This window comes from Primulina tabacum, chromosome 8, assembly GCF_025594145.1.
Source record: "Primulina tabacum isolate GXHZ01 chromosome 8, ASM2559414v2, whole genome shotgun sequence".
NCBI classification, from domain to species: Eukaryota; Viridiplantae; Streptophyta; class Magnoliopsida; order Lamiales; family Gesneriaceae; genus Primulina; species Primulina tabacum.
Window position 1 is genome coordinate 2,016,434 of NC_134557.1, and position 27,551 is coordinate 2,043,984.

At 32.9% G+C, this 27,551-nt stretch overlaps 3 protein-coding genes across 4 annotated transcripts; 2 read left to right on the forward strand and 1 right to left on the reverse strand.

Moving 5' to 3' along the window:
- The first annotated feature begins 4,435 nt into the window (after positions 1–4,435).
- Positions 4,436–5,255, forward strand: LOC142554389 (uncharacterized). Its single transcript, XM_075665061.1, has one exon. It carries the CDS (start codon positions 4,648–4,650, stop codon positions 5,149–5,151), a length of 504 nt encoding a protein of 167 aa, XP_075521176.1. The 5' UTR covers positions 4,436–4,647; the 3' UTR covers positions 5,152–5,255.
- A 2,890-nt stretch (positions 5,256–8,145) lies between these two features.
- LOC142552824 (membrane-anchored ubiquitin-fold protein 3-like) lies at positions 8,146–11,383 on the forward strand. Of its 2 annotated transcripts, XM_075662669.1 has the most exons (4): positions 8,146–8,352; positions 8,599–8,833; positions 10,209–10,379; positions 11,010–11,383. In XM_075662669.1, the coding sequence occupies exons 2-4, from the start codon at positions 8,704–8,706 to the stop codon at positions 11,063–11,065; spliced, it is 357 nt and encodes a 118-aa protein (XP_075518784.1). In that variant the 5' UTR covers positions 8,146–8,352; positions 8,599–8,703; the 3' UTR covers positions 11,066–11,383. The 2 variants fall into 2 exon arrangements, with proteins under 2 accessions (XP_075518784.1, XP_075518785.1); XM_075662670.1 differs by lacking the exon at positions 8,146–8,352 and having other exon boundaries at positions 8,361–8,833.
- A 430-nt stretch (positions 11,384–11,813) lies between these two features.
- LOC142552825 (uncharacterized) lies at positions 11,814–26,553 on the reverse strand. Its single transcript, XM_075662671.1, is given in 13 exon segments — positions 11,814–12,335; positions 13,470–13,603; positions 13,684–13,782; positions 13,915–14,049; positions 16,744–17,835; positions 17,837–21,397; positions 21,937–22,036; positions 22,111–22,148; positions 22,964–23,086; positions 24,247–24,447; positions 24,755–24,916; positions 25,858–26,038; positions 26,167–26,553. Coding segments are annotated over 11 exon segments (5,835 nt in total). The 5' UTR covers positions 24,833–24,916; positions 25,858–26,038; positions 26,167–26,553; the 3' UTR covers positions 11,814–12,061.
- Between the last annotated feature and the right edge of the window lie 998 nt (positions 26,554–27,551).

Here is a 27,551-nt window from a genome sequence, read left to right on the forward strand (position 1 = left end):
TTCACAATAAAAAGTAATACTTTTACATAAAAAATAATAATTTTTCGTGAATGACCCAAATAAGAGATCTGTCTTACAAAATATGACTCGTGAGATCGTCTCACACAAGTTTTTCCTCAACAACAAATATCAAATATGATTCCACCTTTGTTCAAGTTATATAGGGTATATATACAAAAGGAATTCATGAATTCAAATTATATTTCTTTTCAAGTAACAAATATAGCCACTTTTAGGCATCCAAGATCAATATGCATGTGGTCAACATTCATACTCGCAATCACAAGTATAATCTCGACAAAAAAATATCAATAAGATTTCCAGAAAACAATCTGCTGCATACTCCTGCGCAAACATCAGCGGCATCGCATGGTACCAGTGTAACACGAACACACGGGTGCGGACGATCACCTGCATACATTAATATTAACAATATTAACGGAGTATCGATTTTTGTAATTTCACTTTTTAAACGCATCTAAAAATTCTCAAAAATAAAATGTCAGAGTATAAGCTGATTTTGGAAGGCCGTAGATTCCCAGCTTCAGAACTACTTTCTTGGTGTAGGCGCAGAGTATCAACTTTCAAATTATGGAATTAATATCCAATAAGTGCATGTTTCGTATTTGTGATAATTAATTGTAATCAGGAATTCCATTGGACATATTCTTGTATTTCACTAAAATTTTTTGCTAATGATAATAAATATTACTATCGAAGAATGCATTTGTACAATTAACGGTTCTTGAGATTAATAATATTCCAACATGTTAAACATGCTAGATCGTGAATTAAAATTTCAAATTAATAGTTTGTAAAAAAAATTGTTCTGTTCGGCCGTGTTCGCTTTGATTGTTGTTAACATACACTCCGCCACATAAAATAAGTGTGTAAGGTCGGTAATTTCTCAACCCGTAAAAATAAAAAAAAAAAAAAAAAAAAAAACAGGTCGGATCGTCCAGATAGCTCGTTTTAACATATCTAATCTTAAGTACTTGAACTCTATCTCGGATTCACAATCTGGGATGAATTTAGAATTAATAGCACGTAAAAGAAATTCCCGACTCGTCATTGAGTCCGAAAGTGTATGTACATAGTCACTTTCGGATATAATCCTATTGGTTGCAACTTACAAGGATCAAATTGATTAAACTGACACCAGTGGAAATCACCTTCATATTTCACGAATTAATGTTATTTTTTTAGATCGATAAATAAAAAAATTAAATTATTTTCAGTATACCATGAACTGTTGATTTTATTATCAAATTAATATATTGACTATTAGAAATATTTTGACTCGTACATTTAGTTTATTATTATATTATATTTTTTCAAAATATAAACTAAAACCATTTTTATATTTGAACTATTATTATCAAATGTATATATATTTATATATATACATTTGATAATAATAGTTCAAATATAAAAATGGTTTTAGTTTATTGTATATATATTTATATATATAACCGAAAAAAATATTATTAAATTTATATACAAATTTTAAGTTTGGGGTCCATTAATTTTCTTAATCATTTTTCTCTCTATTGCCATCTGTGTAAATGTTATACCATATTATTGTCGTAAATAATGAGGATTGATACTCCAGGAAATACACTTGATTCACCTCTCGACAGCTCAGGAGAAATCATGCTCAATAGTATCCTCGAGATATCATCCTAATGGCTAGGGTTCACTGGGAAGTCATCCCATTCACCACAGAACCATCAAGTCATTTAGGGACTCACCTTTGAGTCTCATTTACCTATATTAGCTGGAAGGTCATCCGAGAGCTCATCTCAGCTGACTTCCCATATATCTGTAACTATCGATTCTTCAAGGACTTTGCATACCTCTAATGAAAGTCATAGCCGACCTCCCTATACATATTGTCATAGCGATTGAAAATAGGTTTGCCGATCTCCCGAGCCGAGCTCCCATAAAAAACTTGAACAAGCTCACTACACAGCAGACAAGCTCATGCCTCAAAGGAGCTCTCAGTCAGATATATCAATATGTCATTCACAGAGATAATGGTCATAGAGATTTAATATAACATTATCTAAAATTCTGAGAATCCGGAGTCCAACATAAGAAGGATTCCAACATATTAAGAATTCTACAAAGATTATAGTCGAAGCTCTACTCACATAGTGATTCTTTTCGTATAAATAATAGGTTCTGGTGATTATTTATTCATTCATATATTCACTCGTATTGAAAACACAGAATACTCTTTATCATATTTGAGCATCGAAAGGGCTACGCTGGATTAACATTATGGTCCCTTCTAACATTCTTTTTCTATATTTCCAGATCAGACGGTCCGACCCAAGCCCCAAAACAAGACCCGATCTCTCGACAAGTCAATCACCAACTAAGATCTGATCTTCCATCAAGTATCACGATTTTCACCAACATCAAGGATTTTATGGTAATTGTTCTATGTTGGGTTGCTAAAACGCTAGTAATCTTGATTTTGATGATAACTAAACTTGTTATTGTGTACTAACATATTTTATTATTTATATAGTTGATAGATTTCAAATTGAAAGATTTGAGAAAATATAACTATAATTTAGTCAAGTTGGAATATGGCTAGTTGAAGTATTTCAATGATATCTCATAGTTCATTAATCGAAATGACAAAAAAGCAAAATTGCTGAACAGAACGCAAATTGATAAAAGTCACATCTCAGGCCAGATTGACTAGTTTTGATGTTATCTAGGCGAAATATTTGACGTAAAACCGAGTTGGATAACACAGATGTAACAAAAGAGAGATGTGTTTCATATAATAGTTGATAAAGAATCTTTGCATATAGACATTAAAAAATGTGCTTGTTTTGAGTTGCATGAATTGTAGTCCGAGCCATAGTGGATGCTTGTAGTTTGATTAAGAAAGAGATAGGCCTTAAGTCGAAGTGTGATGTTATTAAAAGTTGTAAAATCAAAGTCTTCTAATGAAATTTTTCTTAAGTGGAATAATGAGTGACGTTGGAGTTGTTAATATCCGAATATCCATGAAAAAAATTCGTACATCTTTATTTATTGTATTTAATTATTGTTGTAGTTTTTGTAGATATTGTTAAAGCATTTTATGTGTTCTTTCAAACACCAAAATATTGTGTACAAAGTGTTTGATAAAATGCTTAATCTAAAACGTTTATATATATTCAACTTACATTCTTTCCAAATGTCTTACAAAATATTTAAACGATTTTTAAAGAGTTATGTTGAGTTTCTTCCGCTTAGTTTACAACCGAATTCAAAATAATATCTTGATACTCGGTTCATTTTTAACACTTCAAAAACGAGCTGTTGTAGCTCATATTTTGCAAGAATTTTTAAAATAATTCATTCATCTTCTCTAAACGCTTTTCTGATCTAACAATTTGACCTATTACCGTAAAATTACAAATATTTTTCAATTAACCCAAAATTTAATTCTTTAACCTCGTCCACATGAAAAAGGATTACCTCAAACTATTCATGACATTGTCTAATTATCAGACTAAAAAGTATAAAACTTTAATGCTTAATATAATTTATATTTTAAAATTTATAATAAAAGTATATTTTTATATAAATGAGTACTATGCTTATACAACAGGTGTTCATTGACAAAAAATATTATAATTATATATAGGAAGAAATTATAATAAAAGTACATTATTTTATAAATAAAAATGATATGGTCACATGCACATGTTAACATCTAATATGAATGAAATTAGAAATAATTAATTTTAAATTACTCAAATTAAAATTAAAAGTTCATTAAAAAATTAAAATTAAAAGTGGATCTCAAATATCTATCTACAAGTGTAAATTCCAACCGTGTTCTGCATTGTCATGTGTTAATTCAAAACGTACATATATAATGTAAAACATTATTTTACTAATTATTTGATTTTATCTTCAATATATTTACTAGAGTTTAAAAAAAATCTATATTTGTTACAAATTATTTTCTCATTTGTGTGTAATGCTCGGAAAAAAAAACATAATATTGTGGAGATGATATATTATCAGACCGTTTAACAAGTATATATTTATGAGACGAGTTTATCCGACTCATAATATAGAAAGTAATATTTTTGGCATAAAAAATAATTTTTTTCATGAGTTAAATATTCGTCTCACAAAATTGTTACGTGAGACGAGAAAAATTATATATACCAGACAGAAAAATTATGTAGAATCCAGGCGTGTATTTCTTTTGGATTATAATTAGCAAATAAGATGAAATTAATGTGTAGTGCACACTGTACACTGAACCTAACTATGCCATTAATACAACGTATTTTTTTGACAAAATTAATGCTAATTACTTGGCTCTGTAACGAGTAAATTTCCCCATATATTAATATACTCCAAATCGAAATTAATTCAAATATTATCCCAATTACCAAATCCAAAAATCACCCATTTCCCGGTGATGCATATTACTATACCATTAGCTGTCAATGCCACTCTCTCTCTGTATTCAATACAATACATCTGTACTCTTTCTTCTCCATTTTTTCTTGTATATATATGAATCAATGGACCCAACCTCCATGCACAAACAAGACCATTCCACTGAATTCTCCCCGTTTTTTCAAAATTTACCCCTTCTTTTCCTGATGCGTAACTGCCCGGATGGGTGATTTTCTTGATTGCGTTGGGTTGGAGAGCTGCGTCGATCTCAAACCCGATGTAGAAAGCCCAAAGACGTGCGGCGGTGGGTCATGTATCCGTCGTAGGAGCGAAGTGGCGGAGAAGGGGTACCCTCCGCCGATGCATCACGCGGCTTGGGTGATGAGGAAATATTGTACGAGTGATGGGAGGTTGATAATCAAAGAAGAGAAACCCGAGCGAGGCGAATATTTCGAGGTTCATCGGTGCAATGGACGACTCGTACTGAATCTTGTACCGCTCGACGACGACGTTTCTGACGAGCCACCACCTTTCGCTGAGAAAGGATGCGAAGAGGAAGAAGTTGTGGATGATGAAAGTTCAGGTGACAGAATTGACGGTGGTAATGAAGGGATCGAGAAAGGAGATGATCGGACGGTGGAAGAAGCGGTACCGGAGTGCTTCAAGAGTAACAGTTGCAGTGGGTTTAGGGTTGCACTGCCGGCGTTTAAGGCTGTAATTACATGAGCATCATTTTTGTTTTCTTTTATTTTTCGATTTTTAATTTTTGATTTTTTCCCCTTGAGTTGAATAATTGTTCTGATACCTTATTCAATATTTTTTTCTTCTTTCATAATTTGGTGTTTTAATTTTCATTAAACAATTATTATTTCCATATAACTATACAGTAAGACACAGTTAAATTAAATTAGATACACTATAAAAAAATATTAATCTCACAACATATAATTTTAAATAACAAGTCATATTTCATGCAAGGAATTGATGGGAAATGGAAACCCTGTCTAGTATATTTTATTGAAAAAATCATAATATTATGCATGCAGCACTATAGTTTATATGTAATTAAAGTAAAATAAATTACATCGTAGTACTGTTGCTGAATATCAAAGATAATATATTTATTATAGTAAAATCGTTAAATTTTGTTATAGCAAATGGAACCCCTTAACCTAGTTCGGTCACACTAATATCGTTTTACTCACACAAAAAATATGAGCAAGTGTAATTTAAAATTATATAAGGTAAAAACTTGTGTGAGACGGTCTCACGAGTTGTATTTTGTGAGACGGATATCTTATTTGGGTCATCCATGAAAAAGTATTATTTTTTATGCTAAGAGTATTACTTTTTATTGTGAATATCGGTAGGATTGACCCGTTTCACAGATAAAAGTTCGTGAGAACGTCTCACAAGAGGCCTACTCATTATTTAATTAACAACAGTGTATAAGAATTTAACTATTTAAGCATTATATTTGATAATTGTATTGATATCATAAATATCATTCACTAGCTATATAAACAATTAGTTTTTTGCATTAAACCATTTTGTATTTATTGTATTTGACAATTACTTTATTTATCAAATGCAAAAATCATAAATCCAAGGGAGGTAAATATTAAATTTATTAAATACAGGGAAAGTGAATGCAAAAAACCAATAAAAAATTATATACTATTTTTTTTTTATTTTGAAATGAATATTATACCAATTTAGAATTTTAGATAGGGGCCTATGCTCGTGTCTCGCGACCTCCGATGGTTAACAGACTGATATTACATATGTAATTATCAGGTGGAGCAAATGTAAATGGCATTGCACGGTCTTGGTGAACAACCATCAAGAAAATTCTTAATGAAATTATAATTAAATTCAAATTAAAAAGATAAATTTTAATTTTAGATAGACTGATCAGGGCATCTCCAACCTCAACGGTCTTGAGATTTCTTCAAGCTCAGCTCTATTTCCCTCTGCTCCAATTTGACGCAGATGAGTTTTCTTTTTTTTTTTTTAATTGGAAAAAAAAAGAAAAAAATTGAAAAAAAAAAAGAAGCAGAGTGGGTCGAGCTCTTGTGAAGAGCTCGATTCACTCACTTTAAAATTAAAAAAAAATAAAAATAAAGAGTGGGGCGAGCTCTTCACAAGAGCTCGTGAAGAGCTCGACCCACTGATCTCGACACACATAGGTCGCAATTATTAATAAAATATAATATTAATTATATCAAATATAAATTATAATTATAATTATATCACTAAATTTAAAAAATACACATTTGATATTTAATAAGAAAAAAATTAAATAAATAAAACAAAAGAATATTCCTGAGAATATTTTTTTTAGAGTAAGATTTGAAGTAATGAGTTGAAGATGAATATTGTATTTGGTGCAGAAAATGCAATATTTTAAAATAGAGTTGATTTAAAATAAAGTTTTGAGGTTGGAGATGATCTTAAAGCAATACAAACTAGAAAAACCGAGAATAAAAACATCATACATTATAGTGATATAATGTTTGAATTGTTTGAACATGTAACGTACGTGCTCCATGTTATATAGTTTTTATCGAATAATTTTGTATCCCTCGTTTGACATTCTGACCACCATTTTCGGGAGAAGAAATCAACCAATTTATGGCCGAACAGAGACGAATCTTGATTTGTCAATCATTCATTCACGACACAATGATTGATATGTAATTTGGTATATAAAATAATATAAGTTTGAACTTTGAATAGATAGTTAATTAATTAATTCCGATCACATTAAAGATATTACGCTTTTGTTTGGTGTCGATATTTGGGATAAATACGTTTGATAAAATCCCGAAAAATCATTTGAATTCCCAGAAAATACAATCGAATTTTGAAACAGTCTTTCAATTAGTTTAATAAAATCCTCCAAATACTAATATATATTTTTTTTTAAATCTCATTCCAGCAAATATTTGAAACGATATCTACAAATTTAATCAAAATTTGAAATTTATGTCTTATCAACTACACGGTGAAGTTAGAGTTGTCAAAATAGATTATGTTTATCGGGTTGACTCACCTTTCTTGTCGGGGGACAATTTCTTGTCCCGTCCAAATTACGACTCAACTTCGACAAATGTTGTCTTATGGTAGATTGAGGGTCAACACGTCCAAACCCATTAAATATGACTAAAAATTAGTGGGTTGACGATCTCTCAATCCACCCAAATGACGTGTTTTCGCCGCCCCGCCAAATGACGTGTTGTGACAGGTTATGAGCTGGTTGTCCTGCCCTGATGCCCGTTTTGACAATTCTAGGTGAAGTCATGAATTTGTTGAATTCATCACACACACACATATATACATATATTAATGCTTATTAACATACAATGTAATATAAATGACAAAAATTTGTGTGAGACGGTCTCACGGGTCGTATTTTGTGAGACAGATCTCTTATTTAGGTCATCCATGAAAAAATATTACTTTTTATGTTAAAGTATTACTTTTTATTGCAAATATCGGTAGGATTAATCCGTCTCATAGATAAAGATTCGTGAAACCGTCTCACAAGATATCTACTCAATATAAATTTACTAAATATGTTTTTATGATTTTTTTATTAAAAAACATACCTTAAAGATAGATACAAATATATATATATATATATATATATAATTTACCTGAATCTGTATGAAAAAGAATTAACGACACTATTTACACGTTCAGTGAACACTTGGAGTAGAATCTTACTTGGTCTTCTTCCATTATTGGATCCTCTTTGGTTTTTAACAATTTCATCATTTCCACATCATCCAATAAAAAAAACCGTTCATCCAACAAGAACTTTCTCCTTTCATCTGACGAGGGCTCGATTTTTCTTTTGAGTCGTGCGTTTACCATTTCTTTCTCAGAATCTTCAGGCCCAAAAAGGAAAAAAACTAAAAAGTGGTAAAAATTATTTCATTTCGTCTTTGATGTCACCACGCAGTTTGTAGAGTCAAAAAATATTTCCACAAATCTAATCAAGCAATATGATTGTTTTATTGCTAAAATTTAGTCAGTTTTGATCGGGGGACTCGATTATTTTTGCAGCTGACTGAAAGAAAAATTGATTAGTGTTGAAAGTTTGTACTTTTTGATTGACCGAGCAAGATTCATAGGCTATTCTACAAGTTCTGATCTGGGTTTTTTTAGGTGTGGTCTGAATTTCTTGAACTGCGTTTTGCGAGGCGCTACGGTTGATTTGGTTTGTGGCTTACAAGTATTTTTGAGGTTATATTTGGTTGTAAGATTTGATACATGGCTGTGGATGAATTGGTTGACCTCAAATTCAGACTAGCTGATGGTAGTGACATTGGACCAAGCAAATATAATTCATGTGCAACTGTGGCATCCTTGAAGGAGAAGATTGTCGCACAATGGCCCAAAGGTTGTCTTTCTTAATTTATGTTTATATTTTGGCTATTTTTTATGAAGATAAGGTTGATTATTGTGCAATTTGTTCTAGTTCTAGATTGTTTGTGATTTTAGTTGGTCTTCAGTTCTATGTTTCATGTGGACACTAGTAGATTTGTTCATTAACTGGAGCTAAGGAGTTTAGTTTTTGATACTGAAACTTTGGCATGTCCCATGGGACAATACAGACTGGAATTTTTAATATTTTTTCGTTTTATAATAGCTGTATTACGTATATATCCTGAAAATATTTTCGTCTTCCTTTGTTTTTAGTTACAAGTGTATAGATCCAATTTATCTCAATTCAGTTTCTTGATTTTGAATATCCTTTTTTAAAGGAGCTAGAAATATAAAAAATGACCGTTCTCATGGGAGCTATTTTAAAGGGGATAGATATATGTGACAGGCATTAGCTTCTTGGTTTAAATTCCATTAATTTCTCATTCGAACACAACATTTATTTCATGGCAGATCCTAATATTTTTGCCATGGGTAAATGGGACTTCTGATAAAGTTATCCGTTTCAATTTCATGCCTTGATGAAGATACATCCCTTTCCCTGTCATTTTCCACCTATATTGTTCTTCTATCAAGGATCGCATCAATCAGTAGGCTTTGATATGGTCTCACCGTCGGTGTCTGGATCTTTTCCAGTCAGACAACTTTCTACCGCCTTGTTATCTCGCATCTTAGATCAAAGCATAAGCCGGTCAATCATCAATCATCAAATCTTTTATCGATTCCTTATTTTTTAAAAACCTCTCAAGGACATCATATATTAATCTCAGTTTTTCCTCTTTTGAGTATCAGTGCCAGCACTGAATGTGAATGAGTGATAACCCCATAGGATAGAGGGATACTTAAACATTAGAATAATTTATGACATTACTTAATTGCAAAACAGCACTTCATATGAAAAAGATTTTAAGACCTGAAATCTCTCTTCAAATTAAATGAAGACTCCTTGGAGTATCGCTCAACAAATCCTTTCTGGTGTGGGGTATTCACCCTTGAATATCAATGCTTGTAGGCCTAGAATTTGTTTATTTTGACAGTTTTTTTTAAATGTGGAATCTTCCTTACACTTTGCCTTGTCTTCTCTCTGTTTTCCTTCTCACCACAAAAGCCATTTTGATGTCCATTTAAAGCATCAAATTACTTCTATTTGAGCTCACTTCCTTCCATTTCTGGGAAGGAGAAGTTGAAAGGTGGTAGTGGGAAGTGATAGTAAATGTTTTTTCACTAGTTCAATATGTTATTAGTTTCTTTCTTATTCTAAATTTAGTGTTGGATTTGTTGTGATCTCTATTTCTTTGTGATGATGTATCATACTTACATTTGAAATGCAGATAAAGAAAACGGACCCAAATCCATAAACGACATAAAGCTCATTAATGCGGGGAAAATACTGGAAAATAATAAAACACTTGGTGAATCGCGAGTTCCAATTAGTGAAGTTCCCGGAGGTGTCATCACCATGCATGTTGTTGTGCGACCTCCTCTTCCAGACAAAAATAGTGGTAATAATAAACACTCACATTTTTGTTGTAAAATTTCAAATCTTATTATTCTATCATGCATGTGTAAAAGCATTCACCTTGGAAAAGAAGGATCATGCATTCATGATTTGATAATGTTTATTTATTTTGAGTTGTCGACATCAAAACATAAGTCCAACCTCTCGAGACTTTGCTTGTGATTTTGCTTTAAGCGCTATCTTGCATGATTATTTTTTATGACAGTGTGCTTTGGGCATATAATTTTTTTTATGAAACAAGTTCCTCTAGTTGATTGTTGCTGATTGGCTGCCAAGCTTGAGTAACAGGAACGTGTAATATATGACTGTTTTGACATTTATGTGGGTCAAAATATCTTGTGCGATCCATATATGGCCGAAAGCCGAACTGTAGTCAACCACTCTCATACGACAGACTAAAGAGTTGAGACAAGCTGGCACATATAAGAGTTCGAGCGTGGAAATGTGAGGCACTGTTAGATTTGGATTGGACGATATGAATTTCTCGCATCTTTACCGTGGATTCGATACATTTGAACCCTAGAAACTCATGCTATTTATTGGAAATTTCAGGCCCTTGTACGATATTCTATAGACATACTATTGACTAATATTGAAGGTGCTCTTGTTACAGATAAGCTGCGTGATAACTCCAAGAAGAATGGCGGATGTGCATGCTCCATCTTGTAACCTACAAGTCTTCTTTATTTATTGTTTCCCTATACGTTTGCATCATCTGAAGTTACTGGATTTCATTCAGAAGCATTGCACGTGTTTAATAGATTCATTCACAAGTTATAGGCTTACCGGATTATCGTCCTATAGTATCGAGTTTGGATGAAATATCATGCAGTTATGTTGGCATTTTAAGAAGCAGACAGAAGTTGAGTCTTGTCCAAGGTTGAAATTGTGTTGTTTCTTGATTTTTTTTAATATATAGCATTTGTTTCAGAAGTGTGGATATCTTTTCCAGGCATGTTAATAAGATTTGCTGACTTATTTACTTCATATGTTGAGCAGTTGGGAATGGGATTTTGTACCTAGATTCATGTTTGAGGAATGGATCTTTTTAAATAAGAAATTAGATTCACTGATAAAGTTGGACATAGCTTCCATCTCAAAATTTCAGCCTCAAATTGCAGACAAATCAAAATATTAAGGTTTAGCATCATTGTTTTAAACTTTTTGGCATCTAATTAAGCTTTGCTCCCCTCAGATTTGGCATAGTATTGGATCCCTCCCTCCCCATACTTCAGATATTTGGATAAATACACATATTGTTACATTTATGCGAGCATGACGTTGAAGTTCACGTATGCTAAATTCAATTCATACCTTAATAGAAAACTGAAAACATAAGTGTATCCTTTCAGATATATGCAAATAATCGAAAATAAAATACAGTGATTAATATAAATAATAGAATTCAACTTTCGAGTATGGGAAAATTCATGCATATTCGTTGATACTCTTCTATACACGATAAATGAAAATATATTTCATTTCTTACAAAGGCCTATCTGCTAAGGACTGTTTTTTGCCGTTACAAAACATGGCCAAATGCAACAATAATTTACAAGGATAACTGCATTAAGCTATCTCATTCCCACCAAATGATATTGAAAGTGTCAATTGCTGGCACGATAAAATGGCAAAATCTAGGCCCGAAGAAGGATTTTGAAAATATCAGTCAACAGATGATGTCCGATTTAAGGTAACATCTTTGCTTGATGCTCGAACATTCTTTAGCATCATCTTGAGTTTCTGTCTCTCGCCTTCAACCTCGGCAAACTGAAGACTGAGTCGAGAGTACCGATGGTGCATCTCCCTCAGTTCAGTCTCTACCATTGCATGCCTTCCCTTGAGTTCCAACATCTCTTTGATCAGCTCGTTGATATCTCTGAAGCTTTTGAACACCGATTCCTCATCACCGTGTTGTTTCAAGAAAGAACTGTGATATGCAGGAAATACATATTCAAACATCGTGTGTGGCATTAATTATAGTTGTGATTTTTATCAAAAGAGTTAGTAGACAAAAAGACCTAAACTAAGCATCCATCTTGAACCTAGTGAAATATATAAGAATTGAATATCACGAGTTTTGGACTTGCAACGTCCTCACTTGGATACCATGTGACTTAAATAGAACTAGAAGAAAACCATGCAAAAATTTTCAACCTTATTCACGTAGCTAAGGAAATGATAAAGGGCTTGATGACAGCTCCTTTTAGCAAGCCCTTGGATGACAATTTACATCTTTTTAAATTCAATCAAAAAAAAATATATTACTATGTTCGTTGTACAGTTAAAAAAGAGGGTTTTTTTTCTTCTGAAGGTTGTAATCAAATTCTAATAGCTGAGCTATAGAATAGTAGAAATATAAGAAAAGAGAATCAATCACCACAAAAAATTCACATTATCCAGACATGAGGTCCTATATCTCCCAGACAATGTCTAGAGGGTTACAACCAATGATTTCAAAAACGAGATTAAGCATGAAGTGCAAGTAAAAACGTAACAATTTTATAAAAAGTGAGAAAAAATGGGTCAAAGCCATGATCATTTAAGCACGTCTAATGCACAAAAATGCTAATTCTTAAGTTTTAATATTCTTAATGAAATAAAATAGAAAAATTTATATATATGTGTGTGTGTGTTTTTTAAATCTGAAATTTTTCAGCTGAAAAAACTTGAGCTCATTCATTTCCCCCCCCAACATAAAATATATAGATTTAATCTTAAATTTATTTGGTCTATATATTATTTTATCTATTATTTTTATCAAGATAATTAAAATTATATTAAATGCATCTTTACATTATATCGATAAATACGAATAAGTTAATAATGCTTGATACTTGACCTCGACGATTCCTACGCTTACTGTTTTTTAGAACCTTGGCTAAACTTTTATTAATCTCTCTAGATTTATAATATAAATATCACAATCTTTTTTAGTCAAGCTATTGCTGGATGAATATGCTGCATTTCTTGATGCAGCATCTACGTACTTAAGGTTAGTGATGCAAATGCCAATAAAATCTTAGTCTGCATTTCTCTCCACAGAAGTTGTAAAGGACATACCTCTGAAACTTCGGCGTTCAATTTGTTCTTTGCCTTCAAAGATTCGGCAAGCGCAATTTCCAAATCAAGAACCCTTTTTAATGCATTCCCACTACTGGAGATGTCATTGAACGAGGGAAACATGTTTCTGAGCTCTTCATTTGCCTTAAAAGGAGCATAATGAAACAGAAATGAAACTCCTGCTGACACATTACAATATAGTTACAAAAGATCCAAAAGCTTACCTTTTCTAACTGAATAATTTCTCTATGAGGAACTTGAAGATTCGGATCCACCTCATGATCTATGTGAAAGTCTATATTTTCTTTTTTCATCTTTTCCAGCTGCAGGAGAAAAGGCACTAATTATGATGGAATCTCATCAATATATTACATTAAAACCTACTTTCAGAAGCAGACTTTTAGAAGTAAACATTAGCTCCCTGATAGCCTGAGACTTTTCAAGACAAGAAATACCTCTTCCTGTAAGTGCTCCAGGCTAGATTTCAATATATGGGATCCTAAACAATCACTTTTCACATCCGAATTTTTTCCATTACTCCATGGGTGTTCTCCTACAGCTGCCTCGGGAATCTGATGCTTGCCTCCATCCTGGAGGTGTGAAAAATCATTTCTCAGAAAACAAAAAAGAAGAGGATATCCAAATTACGTATACCTTTTACTGGCATCATAATCAATTCCAAATTTCCAACTTAATAGATTATTAGCTAGAGAAAGAGGCAGCTGTGCATCAACTAATATGGCTTAAACTAGTAAGCATCGAGAACATATGAAAGAAACGGTGGAGGTTATGGAGCTCCCTTACTAGGGGAGGTCAACAAGTAAAAGGAAGCACGATGAGAGGCTCAACGCTGCATATGTGATTTAGTCATGCAGTTTTAATTTCTAAATCTATATACCGATAAAAGTGTGGATCATAGAAAAGTTTTCTCATTGTGAACGGACATTATTACCCTTCACATGTTTACTTATTTTCATTATTAGGTAAGATATGTGGTAATTTCACATTTAGTCTATTAATTAATAATTAATACTAATTAACCACATTTTATGGTTAACGTACATTATTACCCTTCACATGTTTACTTATTTTCATTATTAGATAACATATGTGGTAATTTCATATTTAGTCTATGAATTAATAATTAATACTAATTAACCACACTTTGAACTTTCTTCTCCATGTTCTTAAATATTTGAGCTAATTTTAAAAAACATACTATTAAATTTACTTAATATTAATATCAATTATTTTTTTCATATTAATAATTTTTTTAGACTTTCATTTAAATTATAACTTAAATTAATTATGTTATTTATTGTGCTATTTCACTATCATTTGAATACATTCAATGAATTATTAAAAACAAATTTTAGTTTAATTAGATTTTAAAAAAAACTTCAAATATATATAGTTTAATTAGATTTTAAAAAAAAACTTCAAATATATATATATATATATATATAATATATTATAAACCTACATTTAATTGTGAATTTAAATAATATTAATAAAAAAAATTAATAAATTTGAATCAGAAGTATCTATAAAAGTGTGTACAAATGAATCGTTCATCCACATACATCGGATGATATGCCATTGGAAAAATATTATTGTACAGTTGCTAAAATGAGAAAGAAATATGTAGAAAACCAATCAATTTTTTCAATAGTTTTTTCCCACTAATTTTGATAATAGATAAAATAAATTGAATGATTAATTGTTTTAATTACTCTCATAGATTATATTTTATTTGGGTCTCCCCATATTTATATATTATCAAATAGTACTCAATCATAACAATAATAATATGACATTTTATTTGTATTTGTAGAGCTATTTACATACAAGTATATAATAACAATTATATTGGCAAAAAGGTAGTCAAAAATTAAATAAAAAAATCAATAAACACTTACTTTGAACAAACAAAAAATTTTGAGCTTATTCACGTATGTTATCACAATTGATACTTTTTAAGCTTACTTTTCTTAAAAAAAATCAATAACGACATCTATTATATGAAGAAAAAAAGTAGAGTCAAATGATACATAGATAAAATTATGATGAAATTGTTTTAAAAAATGACACAAATGCGTCAAAAAGGAGTAAGAGCAAGATATTCCAACAAATAATTCTTAATATAACGTTATCATAACTAAATTGGAAGTTCTGTTGGTATAGAGTAAGTCTCTTGTGAGACGGTCTCACAAATTTTTATCTGTGAGACGGGTCAACCATACTGATATTCACAATAAAAAGTAATACTCTTAACATAAAAAGTAATATTTTTTCAAGGATGATCTAAATAAAAGATTCGATCCACTAAATTGATCCGTGAGACCGTGTCACAAGAGTTTTTGTGGTTTGTGTAATGAGAATCACTAGGTGCAAATAATATATACAAATTAGAATTTAAATGAGAGGGAGAAAATAGTCTATAATTAATTTTCTATATTTTATGTTAAACTTCTAAATTTCTATCTTTGTGATGCCTTTGAATTTGTATAGAGGAATAGATAATTTTATCTATTTACCATTGTCATCCTTAGAAGAGGTGAATGGAGTATTTATTTACTTTATTTTCAATTCTTGTGTTTAAATATATTAATTTTTTTCTCAAAATACAATTTGTGTCCATAGGCTTTCTTTAGCTAATGTAATGTTTTATTATTATTTTATATAATTTATCGACTAACAAAATGTAAGTTTGTGAAAGATTTCGAATTTACGACATTTACGTGGTTATATTTTAAAATCTAACTTAAAATGAAAAATTGTTGTCACATGTTTTTAAGTATTCCAAAATTATAAGTAAGTACTATTTTAGATTTTCAAGATGTAATTTTACATTTTAGGAACATATTTATCAATTAATTGATGTAATGAGTAGATAAATATCAATATCATATACTAAAATGTTTTCTTCCAGTCTTATATTGCTTAATTAATTAAAATATATTCATATAATTTTATTTACACTCTTATATTGCTTAATCAATTCAAATCCTTTCATATCATTGTATTTGTATTGTTACGTTAGTACAATTTAGTACTTAATCTTATAAATCATTATTTCAAATTCTTATAATTTATTTTGATCTATCTTTTTCCGAACGAAATGTTGTTTGATGGATTGAATTACGTTATGCAAAGATTAAAAATATTTTTATTATTAATTTATTTTTTAGTTATTTAGAATATGGATTCACGTGCGGATGCACGTGTTTTTTTGCTAGTCATTCTAAAAAGCGGTAAAAAAATCGCAGCTTAGAAGACAGTACCTGAAAAGTCCGCAACTCTACAGCCTTTGCTAAATCTGCATCATCATCAGCCAAGGTCGACGTTGCACATATTCTTTTATCAGTGCAAGTAGACTTGTTGTGATCTAAGACAATAGGGGATGATTTCTGAGGTAACTCGTTCACTGAATATCCCACGTCAATCACAGAACCATTTTCATGTTTTTTAACTTTTGTATGATTCTCCAACTGTACTTTTGCCAAGTTAATTTCAACAGCAAGTTGAGATTTCTCTGCTTCACAATCTTGTAAATAAGCTTCAAGCTTTCCTTTTTCTTCCTTGCAACACTCTAAGCTAAGCAATGCACATTCAAGTTCAGCTCTTACGCGGTCATAATCTTTGCTCATTTCACGTTTTTCTGCAAGTACCAACTGCAATTCTTTTTCGATGTCCATGATTTTGTGTGATAGCTCCTCGTTCCACTTCAAGTTCACAGCTTCAGACTTCTTCCTATTTTCAACTTCGTCAATAGCATCTTGCAATTTTAGAAACATCTCTTCTACATGTTTTTTGGATATAGAAAGCTTTTGCTTCAGTTCTTGAAGTTGAGTTTCGTACTGTTCTTTCATGAATGCAACTCGCAATGAATCATGCACAGCAACCGAATGCCCTTCAGCTTCTTTTTTCTCACAAGCCAGACGCGATTCATTTTCAGCCTCATCTTTTAGTTCCTTCAAGTGGATGGACAAGTTTTTAAATTCCTCAGTCTTCAAAACCTGTTCAGAGAGCATATGTGAAATTTCATCGCATTGGGAACGTAACTCCATCACCGTGTCTTTGTAATCCTCCAGCAGCACTGTATCAGTACACTGTTCATCCAGTTTGCCTTTGAGTACTAAAATTAAAATTTCCAATTCTTCTTTTGAAACTGTCAAGCAACTGATATGCTTTTCAGCATCTATCATCATATTTTTCAGCTTTTCTACCTCAGAAGCATGTAAGATTTTATCCAAGGAGCTACTGTTTTCCACTGTTGCCAACTTACGCTTGCACTCCTCAAGTTGATTCTCGACATCATCGTTAGAAACAGAAAGAAGCCTGTTTTGAGATTCAGCAACTTCAAATTCAGACTTCGAGGCTTTTAAGATTTTTCATCAAATTCTCTCTTTCTTCACTTAAATGAGCTTCACTGGTGCGGTATCTCTTTTCAGCATCTATCATCATATTTTTCAGCTTTTCTACCTCAGAAGCTTGTAAGATTTTATCCAAGGAGCTGCTGTTTTCCACTGTTGCCAACTTACTCTTGCACTCCTCAAGTTGATTCTTGAGATCATCTTTATAAACAGAAAGAAGCCTATTTTGAGCTTCAGCGACTTCAGATTCAGACTCGAGCCTTTGAAGAATTTTCATTAAGTTATCTCTTTCTTCACTTAAATGAGCTTCACTGGTGCGGTATCGATTCAACGTAACCTCCAATTCATGATACCTCTCCCGTTCCTCCCTGAGAGAACTCTCTGAGAGCACAAGCTGCTGGGAATATTTTTTGCAGAGGGATCTGTACTGGTTTGAGACATAAGTCAGCTCAACATCTGCGGCAAGCGAGTAATCATAAAGCAAAAGTAGCTGGCATTCAAGACTAGATTGATCAGAAATTTGACGGTGAAGTTCTTTCATAAGCTCCATTTGCTGCTCCAAAAGATGAGCAAGTCTAGATTTCTCGAACTCTAGATCTAATGCTAGACCCCTAGTATGAACAAGTTCGGCGTTTTGCTGTTCCAAATAAATTAGTTTAGTATGATCCGTATTCAACTGAGAAGTAAGATCTTTAATTTTTCCCTCCAGTTCATCTCTGTAAACCTTTTCTCTTTGCAACTCATCATTCAAATTGCTCAAACTTTCCTTCAGATAAGTAAACTCAGATGAAATATTGACAGATTTTTCATTTTCATTCTTCAAGGATACAAGAAGTTCTCGTTTTGCTTGCATCAGTGCACAGATAGCTGATTTACTACTCCCAAGCTCCTCAACCAGAGCATCCAAGCACGCAGTCTCTTGGGCAAAGTGACCATTTTTACATGTCAGTTCCTGCATGCGATCTTCCAACAAACCAAGATCAGCTAAAAGTGATTTGTTTTGCTGCACATACTTGTCTTCAATTTCAAAACTGAACTGGAATTTGTTGCCAATAGATTCGAGTTGAGTTTGAAGTTTCTCCACAAGGGCATTGGACGCATCAAGCTTAGTCACCATATCATGCATGTCACTCTTAAACTTTTGCTTCATTGACATTATTTCCAATCTGGCCGTGACTATTTCACCTTCGAGATTTTTATTTTGTTCAATCAGTTGAAAAATTCTTCCACATGCATTATGCTGGATCTCTTCTAACTGCAAGATGGCATCTTTCGTATCTATGTGCTTGAAATCGAGACAGTGTGAATTAGTCAAAACACAAACTTTTTTATTGTAGGACTCCAACAGATTCGCCAACTTATCTTGCATAAAGCTGATATGATCATCTTGATTTTCCTTCAAAGATGCCAACTCATCTGATTCAGATTTCAGGATACTCCACTTTTCCTCTAAAAGCGAAAATTCATTTTGAAGTTTCTCCTTTTCAAATGCTTCTTGTTTCAAGGAAAGAGACAGCGCAACATTCTCAGTTAAATAAGTTTCAATTTTGCTTTGGCATCTTCTGTATTCCATTTTAATAATTTCCAAATATTTCACCTTCTCAGAAAATAGATGATTTTCCTCAGACGAAATATCCAATTTATCTTCTAAAAGCTGGTTTTGCAAAGCCAATTCACTACGTTGAGAAATGCAACTAGATTTGTACTCATTAAGTTTATGAATGTCATCTGAGGCTTCATTCAACCTCATCATCAACTGATTCTGAGAAGCATTTAAAAGTTCCAACTCTGCTACAAATTCATCCATTTTCCCCTTCATTATGCCAATTTCAGCATTTGCTTCAAGTAGCGATTCTTTCAATGTTTTTGAGTATATATCCAAGTTCAAGTTCACATTACACATTTCGATAAGTTCTGCTTCAACCTTTTGATAAAGCTCTTCCTGCAAGGATAAGGATCTCTTCAAGTCTTCCAAAAGAATATCTCCACCTAGAGATTTTCTCCTGTCACCCAAACATTGATTCTGATGCTGAGGTACATGTTTTGCATCATAATCTTCAGGATTCTTCAAAAAATTATGGTCCCTTTGCAAATTTAATTCTGAAGGTTGTATAAAAGCCTGCTTGATGAGGTTTTCATTTGTCTCATGCATAGATACAACCTGTGAAGAAAGCAGCTCAAGGTCCTTTTGCAATTTATCCACGGCAATCGAGTAATTTAAGCGGGCTCTTCTCAGAGCGGCTTCTGAAGAGGAAACCATCCTCTGAAGCTCCTTGTTGAGGACTTCCAAATCATGCCTCTCATTACAAAATTGTATCATCTTCTGATTCATTTCTTGATGCGACGACTCTATTTCAACTCTGCTGGAAGACAAAGCATGCAGGCAAGTTGAATGTTCATTTCTGAGGTGCTGCAACTCTCCCACCGTTTGCTTCTGATTTTCTTCCAGTTCCTGGATAAGTGTTTCATAATAACATTCCATTTGATCCATTTTTCTGATAAGACCTTCCTTTTCAACTTTTGCCTCATCCAATTCCCTAACAAGATCAAATATTTGGCCTTTCAATGCATCCATAGCACCTGAAGGGTCAGAGACAGGAGCGGGAACACAGAAATGCTGAAGAATACTTTCGGGATGACACAAATCCAAACCAAATCCATTTTCGGATGCATAGTCTGTATGGTCATCTGTGCATATTTCTCGGATCTCCTTCACATCTGTGCTTTCTGATGGCACCACATGTACCAAGTTTGTTGCATCCCCATTTCCTTGTTTGACACTACGCAGAATACTGAGCAATGCCTCCAACTCCGAGTAAATCAGCCTACTGTCACAACCATCAGCGAAAATGTAAGTCTTGCTTTGAAGTTCTCTTATCTTGCCCTCTGCTAAAGAGATTACCTTTAAAAATTGAAGCTTCACATCCTCAAGCAAGTGATAATTCCGATCGTCACTTGTTTCTGAAATGGCAATCCGAGGGATAGATTTTAAATCTTCAAGCCTGTTAATATCATCCTTGAGTTTCAGGCACTCTAATTTCATAGCTGAAACTTCTTTTGCCAGTTCTTCACCCAAAAAAAGCTCAGAAGTAAGGAGGTGGGAAACATTTTGATTTTCAGTGCCTAATTCACCGGCTAGACTTTGCAAAGAACTGACTTCCAACTTAAGGCCTAAAAAGGATGATTCAGCCAATCCCAGACTTTCTCTAAGTCGATTGTTATCCTCACGAGCAATTGCCAACTCATTATCAAAGGAATAGACTGAATCCCAGATGAAAGCAGAATCACTACTCCCTTGGGCCATATTCTGAGGTTCAGATGAATCTCCTTTCTCTGAATGAGAACTTTGACAATGAGAAAGAGTTTGTAGATCACCAAACATTATTTTGAGGCTCTCAACATCTTGTATGCTGGAAGTATCATGCTTCTCAGCAAATAAACTTTCTGATGTATTGGATGAACCATCAAATCCAGCAGCCGAGTCGGCATACTCTTCATTCAGGTCCATGTATTCCTCGAGGGAAGAGAGATCATTAGCATCTGATCTAAGCCTTGCACTGACCTAAAAAATAGAGAACGAACTCTGAGAAATAAGATGATAGAAAATTTAAACCCATGTGGCCAAACACACAACAAAACTCTGACATCGAAGATTTCCAGATCAAGTGATGAGACATATAGATTCTACAAACTAGACAAAGCAATGGATCGACATGGTGAGAGGATGAAATTGCAAACATCATACAGAGTATCAGAATAGATAAAATAAATCATTTAAGAAAAATACCATTCTAATTTCGTTCATTATTTATTTATTTATTGTTGTTATAGTTGCCAGATATGTCTCCTGTCTCCCACAAAGGCAACAGAGACACTCTTGTCCCCTTGTTCTATTAAATCCTCCATCATAATACATCAGTAAGAAATTAACCTGATCTTCACAATTAGTCTTGGTTTACACATTATCTGACAGGTTATATCAAAGAGAATATTTAATGCAAGTTGTGTAGATTGACCAAATGAGGAAATGAACAAACAGCAAAGCAGGGCCACAGGGAAAATCGAAAATAATCTGACGATATAAATTTGATCACAGGAGACCTCTTCAAAATGTCGTATTTTCCCAGTATTATTATGACCATGGCTATCGTCCCCTGATTGCAATCCCCTTTCTCTTTGATCTCTCTGCTGCTCAAATTCCCTGTGAGCATTAAATTTTTAATTTCAATTCACTGTACAAAAAAAGGTTAGTCTTTTTTAGTCTTGGTTCAGTACCTAAAGCCGGTTTTTGAGGTCAGGAGCTGGACAGTAACCTGGATGCAGATGCAATAAATCAAGATATTATATAAGGAGTAACAAACATATAACATTATAATCATAGGCAAAGCATAAACAACCAAAAGGACGGCCACGTGAGAAATGTCGTCAAATGCGGCCAGAAAATTAGAAGAGCAGAAACATAGGTAACGGACATGAGGGCAAGAGTTAAAATGTCAACAGGCGATTTTTTGAACCATCAGCGTGTCATAATCAGCTTCAACATTTCCAAAGACGCAATACATTATACTATATAGTTTATAATACTTACCTCAACAAGGGTGACATTTTGTGTGAAATTTCCAGAAAACTAACCACCATGCTTATCTAATTACTATGAGCGAGTACCGATATCAAAATAGCAACAGACAAAGAAGAGCATGAAGAAAAAAATAATAACTAGAGAGAGTGGAAGCTTTATAAGCAAGTATATGTCTCTATCGACCTTTTCCTTTTTTTAGGGTGGAAAAGGCCAATTCAAAATTCAAAATTTTGTAGCAAGTTTGCATCTGCTCTTAGGAAAACAAGAGATTTGTAGGCTAGCAAGCAGAGCTTTTTAATGGTTAAATAGTGCACATTTTTCTTTCCAAGTGGAAGTGGATGATGCACAGTATGTAGAAGAGTGATAGTTGGATGCTGTACTATTATCAACTAGCTAAAGTTAAATCACCACAAGAGTCGAAGTCAATAGTCAACTCCTAAGATGAATGTTTAAAAAAGTACAAAGTTGTAAAAAAAAATTAATGTGCTCATCGTGTAACAGAGTTAAATCAATGGTAAAAATGTGATTCGCGAACTTTATGTCCCTCACATGTAATATAGTTCCAAAATCGCATCCATGAAGCGAGAGTGCCACAGCAAAAGGCTTCAGAGCATCAACATGATCAGAAAGATCAATCGTGGCTTCTCCAAGGATGCTAGCCCGTGAAGCGCCCTAGAATCAATGAATTTGGGGTAAATACTGATATTGCTGTGATTAAAGATGGGAAGATAAACAGAAGAGCAAAAACCACCACAAATGTGTACAAAGTCCTCTACATGAATTTTATTTATAGAAAAATATAGAGAATAATATTAAGATAGTGTTTAATCCCAAAGATCGAATCTTTACTATTGGCCCTTTTGCTACTCGAGAATGATTGAACAATCATGCCAGGCCCATGTGTTTTTTCTTGCTGCATAACGGAACAAAAAAGATTAAAATTCTGCCACTAGCTCTGACTTTGACATTCTGTTAATGGTTACTGGAGGGATATATCAGTACTGAAACATAAGAACTATTTAGTAGACATTAACAAGAAAGTATGACTGAATCCATTAGTACGTGTGGCAAATATATCGATAGACCATGAGTAACATCTAATACTAAGATTCGATTCTCCTAAATTCCAACACGATTCTCTGAAACCATTACATTTAAGTTCGCTATAATTATGATACTCCAACCTTTTCGAAATAACAAGTTCTAGCCAGTTTAGCCTTTTAAAATCCTCGTTTTCCATTTAGATATCCTAAGTTCGAAGTTTTGGTAAAGGCTCTTACCAGTCATCTACATGAATTTGCTTTCTCCCTTCAAACCTCATCACACTTCACCTGAATGATAGAACTTGTGATATTTAAGCTTCTTGATTCGCCTTTTCTTAGATTTCCTTCGATTGATTTTGGCCTAAGATTAGACTAGCTTGGTAAAGCTCAAAACAACATGTCCAGAACAGGGCAAGACTACGGCTTGATGGGCAGTCCAATCGATATTAATGACAGAATGCAATGTTTGTTAAACAAAGTGAAATTACCGGAACACACGTTTTATGACGAAATCCATATGGTACTCGTGCCTTAGACTGAATAAAATTCTCGTAACTTGGAACTAGCAAGAAGACATCTAAATTTTATGTTGCTATATTTGTCAAGTGTTTCAACAAAGAAAATGATTCAATTCATGGCAATTGGTAATGTATCAACCATACGAATGACATGGAGAGGCTTATTTTATCAATATTCTTAACCATATTAAATAGTTCAAAATTTAATCAGGAAGTTTGAAAAGATCGGTGACAAAAAAAGAATTCAAGTAGTATCACTATTGAGACATACCATGGCCACAACAAGTTTATATAGCTTCTCATCATATTGCTTGCTTTTAGAATCTTGAAGAAGCCTTGCGGTTTCATAAATAGGATCAGCCCATTTACATGTCCCATTTCTTACATTAGCTTTGGTTGTCTTTGCTGTTGGTTTGCCAGAATCAGCAGGGATGAATGATATAAACAACTTATCCCACCCATTCTGTGGAACCTGAGACATCAAACATAAAATGTCGGTCAGTGACTCAGTCATTGCAAACTCATTGTTTAGGAACCAAATAAATTTTCATCCATTTCATAGCTAGTCAGTATCTTTAGAGCAGGTCCAACGTACAAGACTGCTAGTACTTTTCAAAAATTAAAACAAAAATCTACAAAGAGGACAACCTACTGAAAAAAGTGTCTGAACAAAAATTAACAGGAGTGTTGGTATGGTAAACACAACCAGACACTCAGAAAGAGTAAGTCTTAGACAAGAAGTCGTCATATGTAGGAATGAAATTTATGAGAAATCATACATGTGTGGCATGAAATTGCAGCCGAAAGACCACTTTCACTTTGGTCTTGTCAAGTTTCCACTTGGTTATCTTTGACATTATATCGAACCTAATTCAAGCATCAACTGAAGAAGCAAATCTTGAACTTAGATGAAGATAATACCCAGAAAACCTCCTCAAAACCTGCAATGTGTAATAGAAAATTGTCATGAACCATAATCAAAGAAAATAAATATATACTACAGTCTACACTAACAGCATTGATATTTCATTGGTGTCTGTTACAATCATGAAAAGACGGTGCAATCCTCATGAAAATTTGATAAACTTATGATTATCAAACAATGTTTTGATAAGACATAAATTTACGCATTCGCGACTAATTAACCATGCATTGACACTAAATGTACATAGAATTAGATTCCATTGCTAACATTAAGTGAATGTCTCTGAAATTGTTAAAATTAAGAAAGTTTTAAAACTCGGCTGCTTTGCTAAGCATAAAATTTGGGTTCTCTTTTTACAATGTTGGTTGCATGAGATTATAATTATTTCTACAAAAGCAGTAATTTTGAAAGCGGAAACTATGACATCTTACTGAATTTATACAGTTTAACTGATAATTCTAATGTATCCTGATCAATCCAACCTGCAATTCAGTTATAGCACAACGTCTGATATGAACGCACTTGCATCTTGTTAGTAACCTAAAAAGGATGCTAAAGTCTTGAAGGAATGGCAGCGATTAATCGAATTACAAAAATAAGAAACTATAAGAACAAAAGAGAAGACCTTTCATTCTGACTGAATCAAATTGGAGCACCGTAAACCAATCCTGTTTTAAGCGCATGAACTGCGATGAACCCGCAAAGCACAGAGCACAAACTATTTTCTCAAAAATCAAGATCTTACGAGATAATTCACTTCAACAAGGTAATACCATAAGCATCAATAGCAGAGAGAGTGAGACAGAGAGAGGGATCATATCAAAATTCAAGAAAGAATTTACTTGTTACAAATAATGAATTCAAAGCCCAGATCTTAAAAATGCAAGCAAAACTGATTCGACTTACGAAATAATATCTCTATAATTCAAGCATATATGAAGTTAGAAACAGAAATACCTCTTCCTCGAGATGCAATGGGCCGCTCCTCAAGTTATTCTTTAAATTGACACAGGGAGCGCTAAACTTTGGCTTCTAGCTCATTGGCTTCATTCAACAACGCCCCCCAGACGATCCTGGGCACTGCAAAAGACCAACTGAAATCCCAGAAAAGACTTGTCTTGAAAATGTGCCAGAGAATCTGAAAATGTGATAACTAGAAATAAAAAAGAATGCAGGTGTTGCCGAAAGTTCAAGAACAAAAAGATAAACAAGAGGTAAAACCACTGCAGCAATTCTGTCAAATCATTTAAAAAACAGAGACTGAACCTACTATACACAGATAAATCTCAGTGACACTGCTCACTTTTAAACAAGCTCACACCTCATTTTCGTAAAAAAAAAATTAATAAGGAAACAGTGAAGAAAAAGAAAAAAGAAACACCGATTTTCAAGAACTTGAGTTAGTAAAAGAAAAGGAGGTTAGGAATCGTCTAGGTACCTAATCACGGATCTAAGGTGGGGGGCAGCTTGAAATGCAAGTCATAATAAAAATTGAAAAAGAAAAGAGGGAATCTTTGTAGGAAAGACAAGGGTGTCAGCAATGGAGGTGGAGTAAAAATTCAGGAAGATCGCTGTCTAAGCCAAATTACACCATACGAAAACGGGCAAAATTAATTTCTTAGTTGGGTTAAGAATGTACGAGGTTATTAAAGTTGAAATCCCGCCAGGTTTTCAATGTAAGTTTTCAATGTAATTAGTTGGTGGATTACAGGTTTCTTGGTTTGATCATAATATAGAGATTGGGAGGAGAAAATTACCTAAAATAACATACATGCAGTTGCTTTATTTATCAACTTTTTATTTGGTTGTTTTTCCCCCTTTTGCGACTTTTTATTTGGGTTTTTGGGACTTGAGGAGGATATTTTTGGGTGGACCTATGCAACAGATTTGTTACCCCCCCTTTTTTAAATATTTAATAATGGTTGAGTAAAGCAAAAAATTAGAAAACATCAAATATTTCATTTTTTTCAAAAAAAAGAAAAGAAAAGAGAAAGATCCACATGCATGGTTAGATATATTTTTTTATTAACTAATAACACATCGAACGTAAATTGTGATGTATTATTAGTAAGTACAATCTTGAAATAAGAAGTTGTGGTTAATTATATACATACAAAATGGGACTGATTTTCCATTTAAAATCAATGTTACAGTGTTTTCAGCGGGTTCACTATTTATAGTACGAATTCAGGGAATATAGGCAAGTCAGTTAGAAATGCGATGCATGTGTATGTTGCTGCATAAATCAACCGCCTAGGCCCAGGGGTGATCACGATGCGATTTTGCGATTTTTTAAAAAAAATTTAAATCGAATTGTCACATGCGGTTGGTTAGTATTTTGAAAAATTAATCGCGGTTTTACATAAAAAATTAGCCTCACGATTTTAAACGATTTCAAGCGATTGCGGTCGGTTTACGGTTTTTTTAATGAAAAATATTAGAACATATATTCTAATTTATTTGAAAATAACAACAATATATTGTCTTCAAATATAAAATATAGTTCAAAGCATATAAAGATCAAAATAGATAAAATAATAATCAAGATTCAAAACAAATTTAATAATTTAACAACACGACACTTTCACAAGCAAAAATGACATTTACACTATTTCATCTTCTTTTTTTTACTTTCAAACTTTAAACAAAAT

Bases quoted from the DNA above. Each gene is read 5' to 3' on its own strand.
- LOC142554389 (XM_075665061.1), top strand. From the start codon at position 4,648: ATGGGTGATTTTCTTGATTGCGTTGGGTTGGAGAGCTGCGTCGATCTC.
- LOC142552824 (XM_075662669.1), top strand. From the start codon at position 8,704: ATGGCTGTGGATGAATTGGTTGACCTCAAATTCAGACTAGCTGATGGT. The intron at 8,834-10,208 runs GTTGTCTTTCTT...TTTGAAATGCAG, and splicing joins TGTCGCACAATGGCCCAAAG to ATAAAGAAAACGGACCCAAA. The intron at 10,380-11,009 runs GTAATAATAAAC...CTCTTGTTACAG, and splicing joins TCTTCCAGACAAAAATAGTG to ATAAGCTGCGTGATAACTCC.